At 40.7% G+C, this 27,739-nt stretch overlaps 1 protein-coding gene across 2 annotated transcripts in view; it reads right to left on the reverse strand.

The window, feature by feature from the left end:
• The window catches only part of astn1 (astrotactin 1), a 233,134-nt gene that overhangs the window by 122,906 nt on the left and 82,489 nt on the right, over positions 1-27,739 (reverse strand). For both annotated transcript variants that reach the window (XM_059563470.1, XM_059563469.1), the window contains exons 6-9: positions 25,933-26,079; positions 17,980-18,147; positions 6,262-6,346; positions 4,417-4,491 (exon numbers count right to left, since the gene is read on the reverse strand). In XM_059563470.1, the coding sequence (XP_059419453.1) occupies positions 4,417-4,491; positions 6,262-6,346; positions 17,980-18,147; positions 25,933-26,079 (475 nt within the window). The remainder of the gene's footprint in view (positions 1-4,416; positions 4,492-6,261; positions 6,347-17,979; positions 18,148-25,932; positions 26,080-27,739) is intronic.

Genomic DNA, 27,739 nt, shown 5'->3' on the forward strand with positions numbered 1-27,739 from the left:
CGGAGAGGTTGAAATGTCCGTTTATGAAAATAGCCGCCCACGTGTAAATGTAGCCTGGGTGACGTGGAACACATTGGGAGCAAAACACACAGACAGACAATCTATAGTCCTGACAAAATGAGTATGAGCAAAACATTTTTTTGTTTTGTTTTGTTTTTATGTGAAAAATTGCCAGGATGCACTTGATGCAGTCACTCACTGATCCATTCATTCATTTACTTTTCCCCCAGTAACTCAACTGTCATTTTATTCCAACACCCATGCATTTCAAAAAGGCAGCATGTATATGAGCTAAACAATCACCTCAGTAATTCTATTTGCATAAGATGCATTATGCAAACAAAATACGATCTGATTATATTATTGGAAGCATTTTTAGTTTTCCAGCATGTGAAGATGTGATTTAAACCTACACTGTAAAAATAAAATGCCATTTTATCATTAGTCCAACAAAATCAGTGAACCATGTTGAATCTACATTAAAACGCTTGCTAGACTGTCAATATTCATCCAAATGTTGTCCAAACTAGACTAACTGAGGCAAACTGTTTTATAATTAACAATGTTGCTTTTTGGTTAGGGTTTATGAGGACCCAGTACGTATTATGGCATGAATAAATTATGCAGTTACTGTTATAGGAATATTGTTTTACTGTTCGCTGACATTATTAATGCTGTTGTTGTTATGCACACTATCATTCAAAAGTTTAGGATCAATCAGATTTGTGTATGCTTTTGAAATAAGTAATTTATGCTCACCAAGGCTGCATTTATTTTTAAAAAAAAAATAACCCTCAATTATAACCTTCAGATGACCCTTCTCTTGTGTACTATAATTGGAACTCTCCATCTGCTGCTGTTTAATACAGTGCAATGAATTTCTTTTCTTGATTACAGTTAAGTCTATTAAACTTGCATCTTTTCCTGTGTGTTTGAATAAATAAACCACTACCAACAACCTAATTTATTTATTTTCTTAAAGTAGTTTCAAATGCAGGTTCTTCAATTAGAGTTGTGCTCTCAATTTCATCAATATTAAAATATGTAAAGAGATTATACTATGTTCATCTCTAAATTAGAACATCTAGAATAAAAATATATTATGCATATTAAAATAAATGTGTTATTTTTCAGGAAAGATGGCACATTTTCGTATAAAGAGGAACTTCACTTCATTTTTACGTAAGAGACCATTCCTATTAACACATCTGTTATATGAGATGTATTAAATACCCCATGTACTAGTGGATAACATTTAACATTAACATTTAGTCATTTAGCAGACGCTTTTATCCAAAGTGACTTACAAATGAGGATTATTAGTATTATATTAGTATTTGAAGAACAAAACAAAACACGCACACACAAACAAGCGCAAAACACTCACAGGATAGACAAGCAACTTTGAACAATTGCATTAATGACAAAATGATTAATGATTAAAGATAACAAGACCATTGTGACTTCTAAGAAAAATGCAATAGCAAATATGGGTTTAATGCATAAATTTTGCACTACTAGAAAATGCAAATGCAATTGCATCTGAATTCTGATCACAATATGCTGTAATACACAGTAAGCTTGTTTTTCAGTTTCGCTTATCAGTCTGGATTTCTCTACATGAATCTCATCACATCTAGGTAGTCTGTGCCTCATCAGCTGTAACCACAAGCTCATTTATGTCAATATATCATCCATCATCAGCTACCATTTACATTAAATCCAATTGAACCTGGATCATTTCATGTGCAGACAGCATTTTTTTTTTTCTTGTCAAATATGCTGTTAATGGTAAACTGATCTGTTAAAGTAATAGATTACTGTCAAATTTTGGAGGTAGAAATTTCAGTGCAATCTATACTCACAGATGTTTCATAATTCCATGACAGCTCAAAAAATACATCTGAACAACACAAATTTGCTGAAACCTCACCCAAGCGTTTTATAATATGCAGATTCAAGAAAAAGGGGGCGTGACATGAAGTATTGCATATTTGAATATTGTTGACTGATAGTGTGAAACGGCTTCAATTGAGTTTTGCAGAAAATGTTTGTAAATGGATTATCGAACAAAATGCTGAGGCAGGGATAAAACTCCCTCCTCGCATATGGAAGTTCAAAGGAAAAAAACATCTATCAAAAAAGTAAGGGTACCTTTTAAAATATCTCAGCACACTGACTCAATAACAAACAAAGATGGAACCTCAGAACAGGATGGAAAGAAATAACTATGAAAAGCAGTTCTGTTACAAGAAGCAATATTCAACATATTGATGTGGGTACCATAGTTTGCACTGGATGTTTACAGACACAGTAACGCATGATTAAAATCTAAAAGTTTCTTAATTTATATTTTTGAATTGTTTGCAGACTGGAAAGTAAATCAGATTAGAGAGTGTAAAAAAAAAAAAAATCTCCAAATTAAAAAACACTGATGGTTAACATCTCTCCAACATCTCTCTGTCTCTCACTCTTGAACTTTATGGTTCCACTTTAAAAAAACAGTCGCATTATTTCTGATATTGAAAGCTATATATATATATATATATATATATATATATATATATATATATATATATATATATTTATACATTAGTGGTGGGCCGTTATCGGCGTTAACGTACTGCTTTAACTGGAGACTCTTATAGGGCGATAAAAAAAAATATCGCCGTTAATCTATTCTCAGAGTTGGGTTGAGAGCTGGGTCTGTACTAGGCGAGCTATGATGACTTTCACCTTGATATTTTTGCGCAGATGTATACTTAGCCGAATCTGTAGGGGGCGAGAATGAGTCTTTAAACCTGTGTGTATGCCTACAGTACTGTGAAATTGCCAAATCAAATGTGACGTGCCAACATGGATGCAGCTAAGATGCCGCCGGGTTTGCTTCAGGGAATTTTTTTCTTCAATTGAATCCTTGACAAGACGTACGCCTGTTTCACACATACTCCGGCTGCAGTGAGTATGCAGTCCGTGTGCGTTACGTATGTGGTGCTACTCATTGTGCTTTCACACAGGACGCGTTTGCAGTCGGAATCCATTAACATGGGTACGTAAAAAAATAAGAAACGCATACACACTGCAGACGAAGTATGTGTGAAACAGACGTAAGGTTGTTTGCAACTTCTGCAATGTGGAAATAGTTTACAGCTTTCTGAAGCAATTTGTGATGCATTTTGGAAACTGGAGATGAGCCCCTGGTCTAATGCACCTTGGTTTGAGAAACCCTTTCTCAAAGACTTACTTTTAGTCATTATTGTATTTATGTAGCACATGTATTCTGAATGCCTTTGGCAGAATTCAAATGAGCCATTTTAATCTAGATTAATCTAGATTAATTCCAAGATTACAGTGAGATTAATCTAGATTAAAAAAAATTAATCGATGCCCACCTCTAATATATATATATATATATATGAATAAGTGAAGCATTTAAAATAGATAATGGACTATCATTCATTATGGACAAATCAATGATGTATGAAAAAAAGATCTGTGAAATTGAAAACAAATCTTTCATTCAGGTCATCTCAAACATTCATGTCTGTGCAGGTTTGTTTGGAAATTAAACATTTAATTGTTCCAATGAAATGTATTTGTTTGGTGGCCCAAAGCCAAGGGATATTAAATTTTACACCTTTTGAGGTTATAACACATATTCCAATTACAAGATGCCCTCCCGTGTTGTTTTCAAATGAGAAAAAAACTGGTTCTTAAGATTTGTCATATAAATAGCTTATGATTTTTGCAGATGAATTACATTTGAACAATCAAAGGACTTCAGAATGTCATGGATGAGATCTATGAATAATTCAGAACATGAAGATTATGCATGGCAACTGAAGGTAACCATATGTTGCTACAATTGGATTAGCACTGCTAAATATTCCAAAATATACACCTCATAGATTGAAACATTTCCAGGGCATAAAGCAGTGCACTGATTAGTCTTGAGTCTCCAGTTACACTCAGAGGTAAACATCATCTAAATCCCCGCCATTGTACATGGATGATTTTTTTTATTCACAAAGAACCGCATTCAGTGGCCCTGTATTAAAAGTAATTACAGCATTTTTCTATTTTCAAGTTTTTCTGAACTGTGAATAGAGCTCTTTGAAGCTGAATAAAGACATGTGAGTTTAGCCAAAATGACAAAATAAGTGTTCTCTATTTCACAAGCTACTCTGTCTCAACAGAAACCTATTACATACTTGTCAGCACCTTTTTTTCCCGAAGCTTATTTTCTGTAGTCATATGAAATAGAATGTTCTATTTATTTAGTAACTGGTCCCATTTTATGTATATATTTTTCATCGCACTACTTAGACATATTCCTAACATTTTCAATATGTCTACTCCCCATTTTAAACCTGGTCATAAGCTTTATTGTATAAATAAAGTGATAATTTTTCTTACCTAAAAATGCGATCAGATGGCTGCTCTCCCATCACCAAGTCAAAACCACGTTGGAAAATTGTGTAGGGCCATGGGCTGCAAAATAGAAAGGGCAGAAAATCAAAAAAAAATTTAATAATAATAATGAATGCCTTAAAAACTGTACATCACACTATAGACTCTTCATTCATTGTTAAACAGCTCCAGTCGTCTCTAAAGCCACGTGACCTTTGAGATGACTTTATGATGAAAACATAACCATCTTATAAAAGGGAGTTCCTTTGTGAACTCGCATCAGACCAATTATATTCCCAATTTGAATATCACAGAAATTCCTCCAGCAGATGTTGTTTGTAAAAACTGTGACCCGACAGTAGCATCTCCGTTAGTCAGTGTCATACAGACATGAGCGTGACTTCAAGTGTGTGTTTATCCAAGGCTCTATGTGAACTGATGGAGATTTAGAGAGGCAGCTGTGGGGACAGAGTCTGTCACTGCAGTATAAGAGAAAATACAAGAAGCTGATGCCTCTCTAAATAAGTACTAACAGCAAAAGAGCAGTCACAGCCTGGTTAGACCCCTTCACACCACAGATCACCTACTGCTGTTTATCCATCAACATTTGTCCTGCAGAATTCACAATTCACAAGAGAACCAAAAGCAGGAGCATTCTGAGAATCTATTACACAGTATCACACAGCAAATCATGGGGTCAGTTCAAATCATGGAGTCAGACAACCTTAAATAAATGCTACTTATGCGATTTATGCAACGTGATGTTTGACAGTATAATTCACTTTGACAAGGTAAACCATAAGTTATTATTTTGGGGGTGAAATATTCCCTTAATATACTGTGTAAAATAAGGAATAAGTAGCTATATATGAACATTTGCAGGAAAGTGTTTAGGAAAGATCTTGGCACCTTGAAACTTTAAAAAGCATTTGGCAATGGACTTTCTTTCTCCACCACTAAGTGTTAGAGTCAATTAAAAACTGTTCACACCTTCACAGTAAGCACATTCAGCACTATTCCACACCCTTAAGGCAATCTTCCTGATCGGTATAATTTGATTTCTAATTATCAGATCCATCTCACCAACCATCATCACTCCTATCTCCCTACTAAATTAAAATGCCAAGGATTTCCTCACCTCCAATTCTTAATCAAACTGCTCCAGAGCGACATCCTCAAACCCAGATGAGCATGTGAAAATCTCCCCAGGGAGGGTCTAATTAACTTCAAACATCTTAAATACATGTTTTTCCGGTATTAGAAACTCCTAACATTCAAGTGTTTTGACTATATCTAGACTGCAAAGCAGCAAAACACCCTTTTATTTTGCGCCATTCTCTAGTAGTATTTGTGCTTCATCTATCTGTTGACTTAAGAAGCAGCAGCTTGGTTAAGTGCACTCACACTTTTACCTCAGATTAAAGATACCATCTGTTCAAATGCAGTTAAAATTAAATTATATAAAATCTTCCGCAAAAATATGAGGGCAACAACACAAGTTTTGAAACTAAAAGAATTTCAGCAGAATTTCAAAATAGTTATTTCTCTTTGATCATTTTAGCAGCAGTACTTGGATATGAGGCACGCAAGACACATAACGCAATATAATGAAATGTAAATCACTGTCACGCAAATCTAAAATGACCCAGAGCTTCGCTGTGTTAATCTCTTTTCCAATTCCAGAGCAAAAGCATCATGCAAAAAAGCTAATTAATTCAAACAAGCCAATTTTATTTCCCTACAGTGCATAACACCTGGCTGGCTATCGGCACTGGAGACATTTTTACTACAGATAAGAAGCATGGCCAACTTCAAGGTGGCAGATCCCTTTTTGTATGGTATGGTACTCACCCCTGATTTGGGCCCCATTCATTGCGAATACATAGATGCTTATGAACAGGGTCCTTCATGTAGCCATCGAAACAGAGACATTCTCCTGCAAGCAGACATAAAGTAAATCATCACCGATAATGAGAGAAAAGCATTATTAGTATCATACAGCTGTGCTGAGCAGTGATTGACATGTGTCCCTGCAGGACGTCAGTTAGGATGGTACCAGCTTTCTGCCAAAATACTATTGTTACTATGTAAAATCATCATAAATTACTTAAGGGCTACCTTCAATTACTGTAAATAACTTTAAAAAAATATATATATATATGTCTGTGCTGTTTTTAATTAGTTTTTCTTATATGAAAAAGTGCTAGATGGGAGTCTCACTTTTTTTCAGCAACTTGCTGACTCCATGTCAATTAAAGAACTGAAGAAAGACGTGTCTTTAACTTTTAAAAATGTGCCTAGAGACACTTCGGATTTTTTCCATTCTATTGTGATCAATCTAGTTTTAATCCATCAATCTAGTTTTTAAATGTAGAGAAATACCTTTTATGAAGCTTTCATAATATTTCTCATTTTCATTTTTATGACAATTATTGGTTAATATTCTCTCTATAATAATTTAGTTTTATTTAAACAACAGTTTAACTGTAGCAGTCACTTTTCTTTTTTCCTAAAAAAAAAAAAAAAAAAAATGCAGTTACCATTGTCATTTCTGGTGAAGGGATTTTATTAAAGCACATCCCTAGAAAGTAAATAATAAAATATATTTAGCATTTTGTTTCATTTTTGAGAACATTCACAACCCCAGATGTTTTATTAATAATTGATCATACTACATTATACTGTGTCCAGACAGTATTGCGTGTTTTAGGCGGTCAAGGTCATTTAAATGCAGGAACTAATGTTTCCTGAACTACTGACTTGTTTACTTTTAGTCCATTTCCACAAGTTTAACCCATTCAGACTAATTTGTGAAGCAGCTGTGAACATGACATACCGATTTTACCCAACTATGGAGTTGCATGACTTCTCCTGTACTTTGCAATTACCTCCCTACATTGTCACCATACCCCGATCTGTAGTCTAATCATCTCTCTGTATAACAGATATTAATTCACCCCCTTCAGGGTCAAGTGAAAATTACCTCTTTGTCATGTTTATGTTAATATGGTGATTCTCCAGGTGTGCAGTGCTATAAATGGGTGCTGTTGTGTGTGTTGAAGCATATATGCAGGCACATCAGATCGTCTCAGGTTACGACTGTAACCTATGTTCCCTGAGAACAGGGAACGAGACACTACGTCAGAATGACGCTTTGGGGGGAACGCCTCAGGCGTGACAGGTGTCTGAAATCACTATCAAATCACGGCAATCATAATGACCGGCAACAGCCCGTGAATCATTAACGTGAATGATTAACGTGCGACCTGCAAGTATAAAAGGGAGCCTTGCAAACATGACAAACATCCTATCGTCTGAAGGGACTGTTGCAGGCAGGCCCCGAGGCATGGCAGGAAGACGTAGTGTCTCGTTCCCTGTTCTCAGGGAACATAGGTTACAGTCGTAACCTGAGACGTTCCCTTTCGAAAGGGAACTCTACACTACGTCAGAATGACGCTTTGGGGAACGATATACCAACGCCACCATGCTAAGGGGAGTGCCTGCCAAGCGGCAGTGACAACTGACAGAACTAGCAAATTCAAATGAAACGCCAGAACCACTCACCCTCAGGTCACACTGGGCTGTCAGTGACAGCACTCCCTACGGTCATAGCCCAAGCTATATAATACCACAGAAAAACCTCCATAAACATAGTTTTAGTGAAAGGTCTACCTGGGCCTGCTCAAGGGCCTAGGACCACACTTCAACTTCTTAGAAGGGGTCCCTTCTAGGGAATGTGGCTAGGGAACCTGAGGGAACCCCAGCCAGTCACTATTCAGGGGAACGTGCCACCTGAAATGCCACCAGGCAGGCCTGACCTGGTGTCACCATACAAGACACTATAGTCTGGCCACTTCCTGTCTGTCCGAAGACAGAGCCTCTGGACACTTGCCTTTAGGAAGGCATCCAACCCGAGGGACTGCGAAGCAGGCAGTGAACCACTCGGACCGGATCTCAGAGACGGGATATCCTGGAGAGTATGACTCAGCATAGTGCATTACAACCCTTGCCAGCGAGGGGAGTTTCTCTACTCGATCCACGGATCAACCCAGTGTTTGTGTTTCAAAACACTAAGGAGGCCTGTGAGGGCCTAAGGACTGATCTAACTGGGAGGCCTCATGAGAGGCCTACGACCGACTGATCAGACTCAGGAGACCACATACTCATACTGACCCTCAGTGAGGGGAGCATTAGATCTACCTGGTAGGCAACCAGGCTGTAGCAAGATAAAGAGGTTCCAGGAGGGAACCCGTAGCAGAGAATAAAAACTTGAGTCGAGCCAGGGCGCAAGCTCACCTTTGGTAGCTGCCTGATAAGGTCTGCTAAACTGAAAGTAAGCGGCCACTAGCTTACAAAACCCAGCACCACTGTGAAACTACTCAGGGAGACCTGGAGAGGCCTACTACCTGACAACCACAGTATGTGGAAGCTCACCATCAGAGAGGCCTGGTGCAGCCTACTATCTGATAACTATAAAACGTGAGAGCTCACTTTCAGAGAGGCCTGGAGAGGCCTACTACCTGAAAAACCATGCTCAGTGGAACACACAGTAAGTGGGAGCTAACCTTCCAAGGAGGCCTGGAGAGGCCTACTACATGATAACCACAGTATGTGGGAGCTCAACTTCAGGGAGGCCTAGTGAGGCCTACTACCTGATAACCACAGCGCATGGGAGTTCACTTACAGAGAGGCCTGGAGAGGCCTACTACATGACAACCACAAAACCTGGGAGCTCAACTTAAGGGAGGCCTAGTGAAGCCTACCACAGTACATAGGAGTTCGCTTACAGAGAGGCCTAGAGAGGCCTACTACCCATTACCAGAAAACCCACATTAAGTGGAAACTCAAAGTATGTTGGAACTCAACTCCAGGGAGGCCTGGTGAGGCCTACTACCAGAGAACCATGACATGAAGGAGCTTACTTTCAGGGAGGCCTGGAGAGGCCTACTACCTGAAAACCACAGCTGACAGTGGGCCAGACTGGCAGTCCAGTTGACTGTCTATGGGGCTTTGCCTTCAGGGAGGCCTTATGAGGCCTACTACCTGATAGTTCAACCTCAGGGCCACTTAGTACCACAGTATGAGGGATTCAGCCCTCAGGGAGGCCTAGTAAAGCCTACTACCTGATCTCCACAAAAAATGTGGGAGCCCATCTTCAGGGAGGCCTGAAGAGGCCTACTTCCTGAAACGGTCTAATCAGCTGGATGTGTACTGCTGCTGGGGACTCGCCTAACAGGGAGGCCCGGTCGAGCCTACTAGCTGATAGCGAGTCTTTCTGCTACTTTAATGAACACTGCTGGAACCATACTAATAAAAAACTTTCCTAAAGTTTTGACCTAGTGTATGCTCCACAATGTTGTGACCCACCTCCGAGGAGGCCTGTTAAGACCTACTACTCGGTAGTGAGTCTTCTGCCCAAACTACCAGGGCCAACCACCAAAGGTGAGCTGGCCTAGGAGCCCTATCTTAGGGGTTACCCAGTCAAGGAGGCCTGCAACCTGTCAGTGGCGCGTTCCATTACATCCAGCAGCTCAGCATACACGGGGCAGGGTGGCTGAGAGGGTTCAGGGTCCACCTGAATGACCTCCTCCTCATCCATCACCTGCCCGTCCTGAAGAGCATCTGTTGCAGGAACAGTAGGAGAAAAATCCTCTTCGTCATCCACCTGCAACTCACCCTCGTCATCCGCCGAATCATCTGAGAGGTTAACACCCCTCTCAAGACGATCGGCGAGATCCCTCTGGGAACCCCATGACGCGAGTCGCCGCTCTGCCTCAGCGCGAGCGGGACCTGAGCCACGAGGTACAGATGGTGAGCCCTCCTCACTCGAGAAGAAGGCTAGACGAGAGCGGAGCGTTTTCAAAGCAAAACGCTCACAGTTTGCACAGACAGCTCCCTCAAGAGCTGCCTGTGCATGCTCTTTGCCCAGACAGAGAACGCACAGTTCGTGTGAATCTCCCGGCGTCAAATACCTTGGGCACGGATCCGCACTTCCAGAAAGAAAGGCACTGGGGTGGGGCGCTGAGAACAAGCGCGCGCCACCCTGAGAAACCAATCATCCAGCCGCGAGGGTTCGGGACGCGGTGGGGAATTCCACTCGAGCCCTACCCTCTCGGCGGCCCGGGAAAGCATAGCTGCCACTTCGGGATCCGACCCGAACAGGGCGGTAGCGCAGCCGAATCGTCATCTGACAGCTCTCCCTCCGATGCTGAGATCGACATCAGGTCGGGGGGAGTCCCACTGGATACTGCTGGTACGCTCCTTGAAGAGGGCCCAGCGCGTTCCGTAGGTTGCTCCACTAGATCGGAGGTTGAAGAGGAGTGGTGGTTCCCAGAGGGTTGGTTCCCTGCGGGGTTTGCCACCACTGTGACCCTCGAACCACCCGCGCTACTGCCGGAAGTGGTTCTCGTCTTTCGGCCGCCAGAACGAGCCCCAGATCGCGGCCGCGGCAACGGGACTCCACCCCCCTGAAGGTAGCGGAGCCTGGTTCGCAGCTCCGAGATGGTCATATTCCCGCAGTGAGAACATGACTCATCCACGAAAGCCACCTCAGCGTGCTCAACGCCCAGACACGTGAGGCAGTGATCGTGACCATCACCCGTTGCCAGGTAACGACCGCACCCAGAAACGCACGGGTGAAACGGCATCCTTATAAGGTCGATCCTTCGTCTTTACAAAGGCGCACCCGTGAAGCTCTTTTAGAGAAATTTGCTCTTCAGGAAATGCTCTTTTAGTGCTGAGGCGCACAGGGGAATTGGCCGTTTGCAACACGACAGGGGTAGTGCAGGCCGAAGTGTGCCGTCCACTCGACACAGGAACGACTGCCGCTGAAGCGCTGTCTCGCTAGTGATGTGACTTTTGAACCGAGGCGTCGGAGCTTGTGTCGAGAAAAAAGGGGAGTGTCAGATGAAGCCGCGATTCGAGGCTTGTGTTGTTAACATGGAAATCACGTGACTGATGACAAACGAGGCCTCGGTTTGTGTGGACACGTCATCGGTTCGGTCTGAGTGTCGGTTCTGGATAAAGGGGGTTCGAAACTCACGCCACCTTGTGGGTGTTGTCAGGAGTAGATGAATCAGTTGTAGTAGAGTCAGAGAGTCAGAGTTATAGTTAGATAGTTGTGTCGTCATTGTTATTGTGTCATATGTGTTAGGGCTGTATATTATTAGATTATATCAGGTTATATTAGTTATAGTATATTGTTATTATTAATTAAAGTAGTTATACTATAGTATTGTTATATTAATTAGATAAGATTTTTTGGATTGCTTTGGTTTTTTGGATTTGGACTGGACTGCTTTTTGATTTGGATTGCCCTTTTGGATTTGTTTGCTTTTTGTGAACTCTTCCTTTTTCCTTGTAATGGAGCCAGCAAGAAAGAGGAAATTCTCCCCTGTCTGGGAGTTTTTTTTAAATGGTGGGTCACAATAAGGTATGTGTATTATTATTGTTTTACTGTCCTGATCTAATAATAATACTCACTATAAGGCTGTATTATATTTCATGTCTATTCGTTTATGTTTCTAGGTGAAATGCTTGCTGTGCCTAAAGGAGCTGACATACAACAATAACACCTCCTCCATGCTCAGGCATTATTGAGCACTGCACGAGCATGCACAGACTACTAACAATCTTTATCCAAATATTTATCCAAAGTGAATCTCACAAGATCTGAGGATCCACTAATATATTGGGCTCAACATAAACATCTGTATCCTCATTTATACCAGCGGGCACTGACATTCCTCTGTTCCATGCGAAAGGATCTATTCCGTGGCTGGAGAGGTTCTGTCCAAAAGGAGGAATCGTCTAAGCCCCAACACACTTGAAAAAGTGTTCCTCAATAAAAAGAATGTGTGATCCTTCCTTCACCAACCCCAAACTGCAGTGTTGTAGTTTGTTCCTCTAAATCCATAGTCCCATAAGAACAACACTGCACTAAAACTAGTAACAGTTTAATGCACAAAACACACCAGAAACAATTCTTAACCTTTCCCACCCCACACTTTTCTGTTGCAATTTGCGTTATTACACTCCCTCCACCATAAGAACTACACTCAACACAGTCTCACTTTTGTTGTTCCTACTGTCACTATCCAAACAATTTATGAATAATGAATGAACTGTGTGTGACAGTTGTCTCTGCACAAGTAAGTTCAGACAGATAGAGAAACATATTTTATTTGATACCCAGGCAATGGACAAATGTCTGCTCAGGTAATTGATTCAGTATTTTTTTTATTGGTCTGCTATTTCTTTGCACAGTAGCTAGGTGTCACTAGTGAGCAATAATGAATGAAGCTTCGAGTAATGAACCTTTTGGGGAAGAAATGGGCTGCGAGGTCTCAGTGGTTCAGGAAGCCTCATTTTGCCATCACTAGGTCTCGCCAAAACACGAAGCTTCCGAGAGCGTGCTGAACTCGTAGTTCACAGCAGACACAGTTGAGCAGAGCGATACTAACGCTCGGCTCCGAAGCGAAAAGCTGGAATGCATTGCACCTGCTGCATTCTTATACTCACGCAGTGATCAGCGGCAGCTAGATGCAATAATTGCATGCCAATGTGCATTGGCTCGTTTAGTTTACACTCGAAGTAGATTGGTCTATCGAAGCGATATCCCATATTCGTCGGTCACCGACGTGACGTCGAGAGTGACCGACTGAAAGGGAACTGTAATTATATACAATATATTTATATTTCTTTAAATGCTGTTATTTTGAACTTTCTATTCATCACAGAAACCAGTTTCCACAAAAAATATTAAGCAGCACTGATTTTTTTTACATGATAATAGTCAGAAATAAGCATATTAGAATGATTTCTGACGGATCTTGTGACACTGAAGACTGAAGTAGTACTATCTGCTGACGAATCAGCTTTGTCATTGCAGGAATAAATTACATTTAAAATATATTAAAATAGAAATTTTTATATTATTTCACAGTATTTATGTTTTAATAAATGCATTTTATATATATATATATATATATATATATATATATATATATATATATATATATATATATATATATATATATATATATATATATATTAGTCTTTAATAATACAAAAAAGAGTTGAGGGGAGCAAGTCCTTTGTCAGTCATAAACACTTTATTTGATCTATTACTGATCATTAGCACATTTTGGCATAACAAGAACAAGGCCTAGCACTGCTATTATTTGCATAGTTAACTGTTTTAGCTTTGCCAAGGTAATTTGTTAAACAGAAATTAAACTTGTACCGTACGTTATAATAAGATTTTTATAAATTCAAATGAGATGCAGGGAGCCTTTATGACTCTGGGTGGTAAATGACAATTTTGCCAGGGAACATGTACCCAGTGGCTTTGTGATTGAGTGATCATTGAGGATATCCAGCAGGTGCTCATATACCATTTATATACCATTGGTATATGCATAAGAAATACATATCTTGTTAATTTATCTCTTCACAGAATATATGCAGAAGCAGATTTTTTTTCTATACTGCGAGTAAGGTATAGGAGGGTCAAAACCTATACTCTATCATTCATAGCCTACTTTTGATTAAGCATTGTGCATTTTTGGGGGGGTATTCTCTTGGGTATAGTTGCAAATGTTGCTAATTAAGAACCCAATAAAAAGTAAAAAAGAAAAATCAAGCTTTTAAGCCATTAAAATTAAAATTGTATGTGGACGTACTCCAATGTTTATTCATTTACTTCCTGGGGTGTGACATGGCAGAAAGAGATTTGCAGTATTAATAAGCATGAAATAAGTCAAAGCTCGTCAAACAATAACATGCCAAAATCACTTAATACCTTGAAATTGTACCGCGGTGCAAAAGCAGTGTCTTGCAGTGTGACTTGCTTTACTCCATCTGAACTGTACAAATCTTTCTAATTGTATTACAGTTAATTGATGTGCATGTTGGTCCCAAAACCTCAAATGATGATATATATATATATTATTTTTTTTTTTATTTTTTTTCATAAAAAAACAACAACACGTTATCCATGTTCAACTACCCTTCTGCATTTTACCAGAATTAATCCTTTCAACACATTGTTACCAGTTAACCTATACATCAACCTATCATGAGATAAAGTTGAACAAGGTGCATTAGTGATGCACGGGTCGTCTCATAACCCGCGGGTCGGGGCGGTTTAAGAAATTGGCACTTTATTTGCAGGGTGGGTTGGGGTGGGTTACTAAAACGAAATTTTTAAAAATCCATTTATGTTGCGTGGAATTTAGTGGTGGAAATTTAGATTCTTTCAAGAGATTCTTTGATTTTCAGTTCGTTCACCAAAATGATTCGTTCAGATTCGTTCACTGGTTTGTTCACTGATTTGTTCAGCAGGTGGCGAAAAAAGTGTCTGGTGTTATGTCTTAAGTCAACGAACATATTTACTTGTGACAAAAACTGATTTGGCTTTATTAAAGTGTGTGTATGATCGCGTTAAATAAATAGTCTAAATAAGTTGTTCCGATGAACAAAGCACAAGGTTTTCTTGCATAATTAAACATTTTAATTGTTTGGTCAGACAGACATTAATAAATCGGGGACTAAACGTGGAGTTATGTTCTGTATGCTAAATACGAAAACGTATGTGCATCTATAACTGTGCTTTGTATCTGCTGATTGCTGATCGAGATTTGGCCGACTGACCCTGTATACTCTCCTTCATTTTGTTCTCGAACGAGATGTACAGTATCAGTTCATTCAACTCATTTAACCTATGAGAAGATCCTATTCGTTCACTACATTCAACGAATCAAATGCTCCGTTACATCTTGAGTAATTCTTTGAGAGGATGAAACAGTACACAAAACTGTTCATGAGCTGCGCATGCGCTGCTAATAGCGCCTGCTAATCGCGCACTGCTGTAACTTCAGTGAACGAGAAATATCAGTCAATGGATTCGTTTCGTGATTTGTTCACCTAAAATATTCGTTCACGTACGAACCATCACTAGTGTAATTCCCTATAGCCTATATTAAATATTTGGAATATATATGTATATTTCATATTTTATTAGGTTCTTTGATAAGGTTACAATACAAAGGTAAGTAGCAATGTAACTCCTGTGATGTCCCCGATACGCGGGGTGGGTCGGGATGGGTCAAGAAATTCTACTTTATTTGCGGGGTGGGCTGGGGCTGGCCAAATAATTTCCGAAAAGTGGGACCTGCGGGTTGGAAAAAAAACAGACCTGCGCATCACTAAGGTGCAGTATCAGAGAAATGTCTATAAAGCAAATGTATTATCGTTCATTTTTACATATCTGTGTGTATTTTGCCTGACAGGGACAACAATAAAACTGAATAACTCTGAGTTAGAGTTTTTCAAACTCTGTTTAAAAAAGGTCTCTAAATATATATATATATATATATATATATTAAATCCATTTGTCCATAAATACAAATCAATGTGTTTAGGATTTAGACAGAGAAAGTGACTATGTAGTATTACTTATTAATGATTTAAGTCACAAGAAATTCCTCTCTTTCCGTAACCACAGAGAGTAGGGTATCTATTATTCAGTCAAATTAATGAAATGAAAGTGCAAGGATCAGGTAGCCCGAGACACAACATTGTGTGTTTTTGTTTAATAAATGTCCACTAAAGCCTGATGGGAATGAGGGAAGTGAAAACGGTCTCCCAGAGCTTGTTATCAGTCTGATTCTCATCTCGGCTTTTACACATCCTCTGCGCCCCTGATACACAATCTTTTTTAAAGTGCACACAGCTCCAGTTATTGTCGCTCCCCATCCTAGCTTTCATCAGTATCTCCCTCTCCTGTTTTATTGAGACAGTCTTACAGTTTTCCGTGAATATCCTCCAACCACGTAGTCTATCCTCCCACCCCCCACACACACCGACAGCACAATGCAATTATTGAACCGTGGCGGAACCAAGGTCTGATCCTTTTAGATTTTATTTGGAGGAAAGCAAGGCGAGTTCCCAACGGTCCAACTTTGATTCATTTAGTGTTGGAAGATTCACTTTTTCAAAGGCCAGTGGAGCTTCACTTTTGAATTATGGATGCAAACAGGAGGAACTTGTCGACAAATTATAACAATGTTGAACTGATTCCTGCTGCAGATTACTGGGAAAATAGCTATAATGTGAATGTATTGCTATTCATTTTGATGTAACTGTGTGTCTGTTGACTATGTTTTGCCTGACTGGAACAACTATAAAAATGGAAAAGATCAATCTCAGCTAACAATTTTGCAGTCTTTTGTGGTAAAATGCAGATTCATGATGCAAACAGAAAACAATTCTGCCCACTGCCTGAGATTATTCATCAATATTCTAATAAGTTTCATAGGTATAGTGTGTACTGACATTTAAAACAGAATACAATTGCTATCGCTATCTGTTTTATATTATCATTGAACTAAAACTAAAAGACATAATTAAAATGTCTGGAAAATACTTACTTTGCATTTCTTTGATGCATGTATTGATTTTTCTACCTAATAGGTTAATACTGTATGTACTGCATAAATATGGTGATAGGAAGAAAACTGCCCACATACTGTATTAGAGTAAGTGCATGACATTAGCTTTATATAGTGAAATGTAACAGCTAAATACACTTGAAATTATTCGAAAGTGAAGACAAAGTGAAACTGGACAATTTTGCATTCAAACTGCTAAGATCTTAGATGGTATGAGTTCATCTGGAGTGTTAACATACAACTCAACATTTTTGAATAAGTGTCATCTAGAATATTAATGCATCCCTGGCTCAGAATATCCTGAAGTTAAGGCATTCCATTTGATCTGTGCTTTGCCTAATTTACGTTCCAACAAAGGAAGAAAAAAAAAATTCTAATCCAGGTCACTCAAGCTGTATAAGCCCAAGTCTTACATTACAAATATTCATTGCCAAGAATTATTGTCCTCACAGCTCTTGCTCAATTAAGCTTTCATTACTTAAAACTTTTCACTCAAGAGAGACACCTTCGAAATCTGCAAATGAAACGACAGATGAATCAGAGCTAAGCCTCTCTCTCCTGTCCCTTCTGCTCTTTAAAGGAAGCTGAAATGATTTTACACAGTGAAGGGCATGGGCATTCATTCACTAGGGCGAAAGGGTGGGGATTTTTTTTTTTAATGATTAATTAGGCAAAGACACAGACTAATAAAATCAAGGCAAAAATAAATAAATAAATAAATCCCCAATGTGCAGATTGACAGTTCACTCAAAAATGAAACTCTCATGTCATTTTAAACCAGTATGACTTACTTTCTTCTAAGGATCATAAAATAAGAATGTGAAGAATGTTCAGTGGGGTCCAAAACAACATTATTGGACTCCACTGATTTTCATTATATGGACAAAAAAACTTTTCCAACACTAAGACATTTTACAAAATATCTTCTCTTGAATTTCACAGAGGGGGAAAAGTTTAGAAGACATGAAGATGAATTTAGTGATGATTTTGAAATGACTTTTCAGATTCTCAGCATGAACTATCCTAAGTATGTCCCTCAGAGTGTGTGCTGCTCCTGGTGTCAGACTTTCTACATGAGCTGTGTGAAGTACATAATCATGTCAGGGTGGTATTGTACCTGTATCTGGGTCACATTGGTGCTCACAGGGGTCCAAGAGACGGCGACCACATAGATCATTGACCCAGGGGCCACTGGCATTCTGCTGGTAGTACAGCAGCACTTGGGCTGGGTTCAGCCAATCAGATGCGTCCAACTGGCTGCCCTGAAGCAGAACGAATCTAGAGCCTAAAAAGAGAAGAATCAGAGACGACATCTGTTAAAAGTTCAATTAAAAAAAAAATGTGTGGACTCTATTAATGAACTCTGAAATGACCACAGTAACATAAACAGCCAATTTTTGTTAGAACCATAAACTGGAAGCTAAAAATAGTCTCCTTATGTAACTGTAGTACGAAAATGTTGAGATTCATTCACTGATTGGCTAAAGTGACTGTTTCAACAGGTTTTCATCTTTTTGTGTGTTATGAGTCACTGATTCATTTATTCAAACAGATTCTTAAAAGGAAACCTCTCTAATTGTTCGTTATATGATTTGTGTGTCAAATCATATAGCGTGGCCTTAGTCGTGGCCTAGTGGGGGAAGTCATGGCCTAGTGGTTAGAGAGTTTGACTCCTAACCCTAGGGTTGTGGGTTCGAGTCTTGGGCTGCAATACCACGACTTAGGTGCCCTTGAGCAAGGCACTGAACCCCCAACTGCTCCCTGGGCGCCTCAGCATAAATGGCTGCCCACTGCTTCAGGTGTGTGTTCACAGTGTGTGTGTTCACTGCTGTGTGTGTGCACTTTGGATGGGTTAAATGCAGAGCACAAATTCTGAGTATGGGTCACCATACTTGGCTGAATGTCATTTCACACTCCCACTATCAACAGTACCTAAGCAGTACCGCCACTCCCTATACACAGAGTACACAGTCTACGTAGGGCACCAACTCCCAGAGGGGGCACCATCCCAGTTGCTCCAAAAAAAAAACAAACATGCGTCATTCTCCCATCCACTCTCGCGACCGCTCGCAACTCATGTTTGCAGCTGAATGTTCATAATTGATGGATGGACATCTATGCTGGGTAAAGGACATCAGCAATCCGGCACAGAGAAAAGAAAAAAGTTAAAAAAAAAAAAAACAAAAAAAAAACACAGGCATAAAGTTGGCTTGACATTGGACATTCGAGTCTCACATTTAGGGACCGTCTCTAAAGTTACATGCGATATTGGTATACACTTTTCTAACGTCAGTAGCATTTCAGGAGAATGACTTACAGTCATAAAAACAACTGCAATTGTTAATCTAGGTGTCGGCTATAATGCACAATTGAATTGAAAGTTTGATATTTATTAAAATAAACTGTAAATCATATGTAAATTATGCTACTTTTTCACATGGGCTCAAACGCAAATTTCAAGCTCAATAACATTTGAGGAGAAAGACTTGCAGTCATAAAACAGTTGTAATGTGTTAATTTAGGTGTCAGCTACAATGCACACCTTACACATTTTCTATATATAATAAAATAAATTATAAATCATTTAGGTAAAAACGAGACCCGTTTAACACTTTCAGGCACATTCCTGTGAAAGTTGCTGCTGTTACACTTACAGGATAATCAAATCCTTTTTTAGGATACTGACCAAACATTTAATTCAAATATTCACTTAATCTTTCATTTTTGGCCACCTTTTTGCTATAGATGACACAGCCTTTATAGTTTCTTCAACAAAAAACGTGCATATCACAACCCTTACAAAAATAAACCATGGTTTTATCATAGTAAAACTGCTTAATTTCCATTTGCGTGATTTCTGAATGCTTGAGACTATAAAATAAATTAGAGTCATAATAAAGTTATAGCCACAGGTAAATGTCAAGAGCTACAATTGTAATTTGTAAATAATACAATTTATTCATGTACTTTTTTATTTGATTAAAGTTTTATTTTCACCCCTATAGTAGGTGTTTTTTTTCCATCATCATATTTGAGGAAGGGGGGCACAACAATACAATCCTGCTTAGGGCACCCATTTGGCCAGCAGCGGCCCTGTACCTAAGAGACTCAAGAAAGTTGTGTTTAAGCAACATGATTGTTTTTCCCTCATAACTGTTATGAATAAAACTGTTTTAGACTTTTTAAAGCAAAGCAAAATCCTTATAGCTGAAATTCTATGCATTATACACATTTTTCTATGTTTATTATTTCATGCACAGCTGTGAGTAAGATAGAACAGTACAGATAAAACATCTGAACTGAAAGTGTGATGTTTTTTGAATAATCCCTCTAAATATTTCAAAACCCTGAAAGCCATATAGAACGGAATTTATTCTGAAAAGATCAAGTTTTATCAGATCTGCTTTGACATCAAGTTTTACCCTGTAATACTGTTAGACAGTTATAGACACATCTTAAATCTGATTTGTCCCATTCAAAAGGCAAACTGTGAATCATTCAAGTCTTCTCTTTTCAGATTTCTTCCACTTAGACATCTATGTGAATGTTAATCTACCCTAAAGCACCAGACCCCATAGAAAAGTGTGCTGCATGAAAGACAAAATGACAGATGAGCAAAGCCAGTCACAATCCATCATATCGTCCAAACTATAGAACTGACAGCTAAAATGCCAAAGAGCTGAAAGAGAGAGAGTGGGAGAGCAAGAGAAAATAGAGAGGGTAAGAGAGAGAGAGAGGTCTGTAGTCTTTGACTGCAGATGCAACATTGAAATTCAATAAAAAGCTCATCCAACACAAACACAACTTAGGTCCAAAGCACAAACAGAGGACCCTTGCGGAAAGCAGGAGTGCATTTTTAGGGAGCAACTAACAAAAAGGAGCACTACTAACTTAAATAAAGTTTTCATAGCGTTTCAAGGGAACTTCGAACTGCGTCCTCTAGGGGTCGCTACAGGAAAATGCCTCGTGTTGACCCATGTCTGAAGCATACATTGAAAAACACCAACAACTCGTTGGCTGGTGACAGCCCATGACGTCACTACCAGTGCGACTATAGTATAAAAAGTGCCAGGAGAACATGTCATCCTCTTCTTTGTCTTCACTGACTGTTTTGTCTGAAGTGTACATTTTGAACGTGGTAAGAGTGATCTTTATTACATCATCATGGTGAGCACTAGTAAAACGTTTAGAAGATGTGTGCATCTGTGTCTCTCTTTTTAATGAAAGAGGGGCAGCCATCTGCTTCCGACATTTCAGGACCCACCGCTGCTGAGGTATGTAAGACTAGGCCTTTGTCCGTAAGGGATAATGTCATGGACAGCTGTCAAACTCCCAGGGGAACTCCTAGGGGAACTCCTATGGAAATGGTAGGGTTGGTACTTAGTGCTCATTATGGTTCTGGCCCGCACTCCCCTCAACATGATGTATACCATTCCCTATAGCGAGCCCTAGAGGATGCAGTTCAAAGTTCCCTTGAAAGGTAATGTCTCAAGTTATGTAACCATGGTTCCCTGAATAGGGAACAAGACATCACGTCCTCTAGCTTCCTGCCATGCTTTGGAAACAAGCTTCAGACAAAGAAATGGATGACATGTTCTCCCGGTGCCCATTTATACTATAGTCGCACCGGTAGTGACGTCATGGGCTGTTGCCGGCCAATGAGTTGTTGGTGTTTTTCAATGCATGCTTTAGACATGGGTAACTACGAGGCGTTTCCCCATAGCAACCCCTACAGGATGCAGTGTCTCGTTCCTTACTCAGGGAACCATGGTTACATGGTTCCAGTCAACAGAGCGCGCTTCGCATCCAGCCCTTAGCCATTCATGCAGATGCATGGTCAGCGCTTCCAGGGGTTTCGGATTGGGTGCTAGGCATTATAAAGAGAGGCTACTCGCTACAGTTTTTTCGACGCCCTCCGCGCTTTTTAGCGCGCGTCGAAGTAGCACACATACTTCGGGCCAAAATATCAAAACTGTTGAGCAAAGGGGCTGTAGAGCCTGTGTCTCAAGCTCAAAGCGAGGTGGGCCTGTACAGCAGATACTTTCTAGTGCCCAAGAAAGACCAGGAAGCTCCTCGCGCATATTCGCAGAGGAGACTGGTTCATGTCAATAGATCTGAAGGACGCGTATTTTCAAATACAGATAGCGTCAAGTCACAGGCGATATTTGAGATTCGCCTTCGAGAGCCAGGCATACCAGTTTACAGTCCTGCCGTTCGGCTTGTCCGTAGCTCCTCATACGTTTTCGAGGTGCATTGACGCAGCGCTCGCTCCTCTCAGACTCAGAGGCATGCGAGTGCTGAACTATTTGGACGACTGGCTGATTCTGGCTCAATCACGAGCGGAGCTCGTGGAGCACAGGGCCGTTTTACTCGATCACCTCGAGAAACTCGGTCTCGGTGTCAACTGGACGAAGAGTTCGCTGAGCCCCAGTCAGACGATACTGTTTTTGGGTATAGCTCTGGACTCACGTTCCATGACGGCGCGGCTGTCACCACAGCGCGCGTTGGGCATTCAGTGCACAGCGAGTTCTCTCCGCTGCGGCGCGACCGTTTCGCTCAGAGAATGTCAGAAGATGCTGGGTCTCATGGCCTCAGCGTCTCCAGTTCTGCAGTTGGGCCTGCTCCGCATGCGCCCCCTGCAGTTCTGGCTGAAAGCGCGGGTACCGCGTGGAGCGTGGGTATCTGGTCGACTGCGTCTCAAGGTCGATCAGGGCTGCGTTACAGCCCTGAAACCCTGGGCAGCAGGCGACTGGTACCAATCAGGTGAAAGCCTGGGGACTTCCTCGAAAGTGAAAATGGTGTCGACGGACGCCTCCACTTTGGGATGGGGAGCGCTGCTCGAGGGCAGACCGTCCTTTGGCCTGTGGTCAGAACGGGAAAAGCTCCAACATATCAACTGTCTGGAAATGCTGGCAGTGGAGGATGCGCTGACTCGCTTTTGTCCCCGAATCAAGGGCCGCCACGTCTTAGTCCGTTCGGACAACATGTCTGTGGTGTCCTACATAAATCGCCAGGGCGGTCTCGGGTCCTGAAACCTGTACAGGCTGACGGAACGCCTCCTGGTTTGGGCTCAGCGCAACTTGCGCTCGCTGAGGGCAGTTCATGTGCCTGGGCTACAGAATCTGGGTCCAGACAGGCTGTCCAGAAACAACATTCCCACGGGCGAATGGTCTCTACACCCGCAAACAGTCCGGCTGTTGTGGGAGAGATTTGGAAAAAGGAGGTGGACCTCTTCGCGTCCCACGAAAACGCTCACTGCCCCGCGTTCTTTTCCAAGAACGAATGTGCGCTGTCACGGAGATGGCCGTGCTGCCCGCTTTATGCTTTCCCTCCCGTCTCCCTCCTTCCGCAGGTGATAGAACGGGTGAGAGAAACGAGATGTTCAATACTGCTTGTAGCACCTTTTTGGAAGAACCAACCATGGTTCCCAGATTTGATGCAGTTAGCAGACATCGCCCCGTGGTCAGTGCCGTTGAGGAGGGACCTCCTCTCGCAGGCCAGGGGCTCGATTTGGCACCCTCAACCAGAGTTGTGGTCCCTCCATGTGTGGGCCCTCAACGGTTACCCGCTGATCTCTCAGTGGGAGTGCTAAATACCATAACTCAGGCTAGAGCTCCGTCGACGCGACGGCTGTATGCCTCGAAGTGGTCGGTGTTCTCCAGCTGGTGCACAGCTCGGGGATGTTCACCCCTTAGTTGTGAGGTGACGGAGGTTCTCTCCTTCCTACAGGAGCTGTTGGATAAGGGCAGAGCCCCATCCACGCTCAAAGTTTATGTGGCGGCCATCGCAGCGTTTCCTGAAACAGCGCTCGGTCAGTCAATAGGAAGGAACGATTTGGTCATCCGCTTCCTCAAAGGAGCTAGGAGGCTGAATCCTCCCAGACCTCCGTCAGTCCCTATATGGGACCTCGCGGTGGTATAGGAGTCCATGAAGGGTCCCCCTTTTGAGCCTATCCAATCGATTAGCCTCCAGCATCTGTCGTTCAAGACAGTATTCTTGTTGGCTCTCGCTTCAGTGAAGCGTGTGGGTGACCTGCACGCGCTCTCGGTGAGCCAGTCGTGCTTGGAGTTTGGGCCTAATGACTCAAGGGTCATACTCAAACCTAGACACGGTTATGTGCCAAAGTCCCTCAACACGCCGTTTCGGGCTCAGGTTATTGCCCTGTCTGCCCTGTCGGTGTCAGGAGAGGATGGAGACTCGAGTCTTCTTTGCCCTGTTAGGGTTTTAAGAGCTTATGTGTCTCGCTCCGCTGTCTTTCGACAGACTGAGCAGCTGTTTGTCTCGTTCAGTGGCCGTTCCAAGGGAATGGCTGTTTCGAGACAGACTCTATCCAGATGGATAGTTGACGCCATAGCGTTAGCTTACGCTTCCAGGGGCCTTCAGTGCCCACTGGGCGTCAGAGCACACTCCACAAGGGGCGTCGCCTCGTCGTGGGCGTGGTCTACTGGGATCTCCTTGCAGGATATATATATGGCGGCAGCTTGGGCCTCGCCGTCTACATTTATCAGGTTATATAACCTGGAGGTTCCCGCCTTGCAAGCAAGGCTGCTGTCGGTATAGCCGAATCAGGGCCCTGATGGGAATTCTGAGTTCGTGAGCGTTATGCGCTGCCGACTGTTATATGGGCAGTATTGCGTAAGACCCGCATTGCCACATTGGTCAGGCCTAGCCTCGACTGTGTGATGTTGTATTGCCCCCCAGGTGAGTCAGCCTTTTCGAGCTCCTTTTATAGGGTTGGGCCACACCCGTTTCGGCGGGAAGTGGCATGAAGGGCGCGAAGCGACATTATTGGTCTGATATTGCATCAGCCTGCGCTCGATAGGCTGTGCACTTGCCGCAGTGCAGCCAATGAGCGAGCGAGCCGTCTCGCCTATGGCTGTGTACTGCTGCAAATGCGCTTTACAAAAATGCAAAATTAAGGATAATTTTTTGCTTCAGTATTTCGTGAAGAAACTTTTCCCGTAGCGTCTTAGCTAAGACGCAGTACTCGTTCCCTCTTCTAGAGAGAACCGAGGTTACGTTAGTAACCGAGTACGTTTTATGTATTTTGTTAGATTGTTTATAGTTTTATTTTACCTAAAAATATTATTTGTAGGGTTAAAGGTTGTTTGGATAAGTACAATTATTTTGTTTTATTCAAAAGATAGATACACTATCATTAAAATGCATTCATTTTAAAAAGAGAGAACATTTTAATAAATAAATAAAAAACACTGCTTACACTGCTTAAAGGAGTTCCCATATTAATTTAACATAAACTAACTTGACTTATAGCCCCATTAATAGAGCAAATGTTTATCATCAGTAACAATGTCTCCACAATGGTTTAAAATATATTTGATTATTGTAACAATTCTTATTTAATACATACACTTATAACATAAAAAAACATTAAATATCAGATCAACTTAGTGCAGAATCGCCTTTGTGTTGCTAATCGCAATCACTTCAAGGATCAGACAAATAGTGCATAATGAAAAAGTGAGTTTTTGTGTCATTCTAATGGTTTAGAGAGAAATAAAATCAAATGTGCCTTTTGCTCCAGTGCCCTGTTGCACCCTATAATCTAATATTTTTATATCTACAAATATATTGCATCCTTTAATGTATTTTTTTTATAGTAACTTGTAGTGAAAGTGGGACTTTCATAATAAAATCATCTCATGTTAGCTAATATGCTAAACCTAGCAACAACACCAAATGAGGTCAAATGTTTTTCTGAAAATCTTGTGTCAAAATTAAAAAAATAAACGTTAGTCTTTCATTTGAGACTCTTTAAAAATTCATTCTCTAGATAGTACATAGTGTACAGTGCAAGAACATGGTGTATAGCCCAGTACATGATTTGAAATTCAACTAGAGGCTATGCATTCGCTTCCAATTGTTCTTTGATGCTTTCAGCACACATCTGTTTGGCTTTTCACTAGAGACGGAGCGAGAGTCGGCATGACATTTGCTTTAATACAGTAGAAATTGTGAGGGGTAGACGGGGGGGGGGGGGGGGGATGGGGGGGCGAGGAATCCTGCTGCTCAGGGGCCAGACGGGAAGCAGAGCAGGTGGTGAGATTACCGTCTGCAATGAGGTGCTCTGGAACGTGGAGTATGACTCTGACGTTGATGCTACAGGAGAGGTGAGACGCGCAGACCAGGCCGATCATACAGCTCACCACGCTGATCAAAGTCAGGGTGGTCTTGTTGATAGGGCTCCGTGGGGAACCTAGGGAAAAGAGAAAGCAATAAAAGAGCGATGCTATAAGACTGGAAAGTTGAAATTCTTTATGTGTACTTTGGAAAGGCACAAGGGAATCAGTTAAAAAACAGCCCAAATCAGGGTTGGTGTACCATGAAAGGAGCACTGGATCAAACCAGCCAGCCAAACTCTGGGAGCAGTGGCAGCTTTGGCACAAATAGAGCAGCAGAGAGATAATGCTTTACCTTTTGAAGCCTGCTGCTTTTATGCTAAATACTGCAAATGGCAAATCTGAAAAATAGTTGTTTTTGACCACGTCTTTTGTAATACAGCCAAACTGGTTTGGTGTAGTGCTGCCCTGTACATCTGTTACATGTAAAATAAAGCCACAAGACCAATATCAACATACAAGATGACATAAACACATCCATTCACAATGTATGAGGACACAACACTATGATCAGATATTGTCATCTACAGTAGCTCATTAACACAAGTGACGTTTAAAACTCTGTTAATAACATCTCAGGATAAACTTGGACAATAGCATGCAGCAACTGGAAACAGAAACAAAATACATATGAGAGGAAATTAGATGATACATACAGTATAGGATGACAAAAGTCCAAATACAATGATAACAACATATTTAACTGATTATATGCAGCATATGAAAAAGGAGTTACAAAATAGTTGCAAATGACATCCGTGTAGATGCTTAGCATTGCAGCACGTCAACTACAAAAGAACGATATTAAAGCTTAGATAGTTAAGATATCATCTTCCTAGATATGGATGTTATCTGAAACCATAAAGTTGACTTTTGAAGAAATGAAAGACACATGATCAAAAGAAATTGGAAAGCATCGATTCAAACATTTGCATGCATCAGCCAGAAATACATATACAAATGCCTACAAAAGACTGTGGGCAAATCTTGAAATCTAAAAACTGCTTTATGTTTATTATTTTATTGAGTATTCATCAGTCATGCATTGATTTATACTGTAGGTGAAACCTACTGGACTTGGTCCTCTACTGAGGACCACATTTTCAAAGACTAATTACAGCAAAACTATTTTAAAATTATTCATTTTAGATAACAATATAATCTGGCTTTTTGTCCCCTGGCCTCCATCCTTTCGGTAAGTATTACAATAGCTCCAATTTTTCAACTATAAAGAGATAAATGACAGCATTTAGTATTTAGGTAGGGGTTAGAAGCATAAGTATGTATATGTATATATCAATATAGCACTTAAAAGTAATATTATACTTTTATTTTGAATAATTACTACTTATATTATTATAATATAGAGATCTATAAAATATTTATAATAACATTTTTATAATAAAAAATAATTGCCACAGCAATTACAGATTACTATTCCTTCACTTTACTCAAATAAGAGAGTTCATATTAACACCAATTTTTTTTTTTTTTTTTTATATATGTATATATATGTATTTTACGTATATGTCTATCAAAATCAACAAACTGCTCTCACCTAATCATAAGTTTCCTGCAGCAATCTAGGGAAAAAATGTGACAAGCCATGTCTATTATTAACTTAAGTCCAATTAAAGGTGTTGTGGCTACAGCTGACTAGTAGTGTTTTTGACAAGTACAGGGTTTAAGCGTTTGTTAATTAGAGGGAGAAAGTATTAAAGCAAAGTGATTGTCTGT

Source organism: Carassius carassius, chromosome 12 (genome assembly GCF_963082965.1).
Source record: "Carassius carassius chromosome 12, fCarCar2.1, whole genome shotgun sequence".
Taxonomy (NCBI): Eukaryota; Metazoa; Chordata; class Actinopteri; order Cypriniformes; family Cyprinidae; genus Carassius; species Carassius carassius.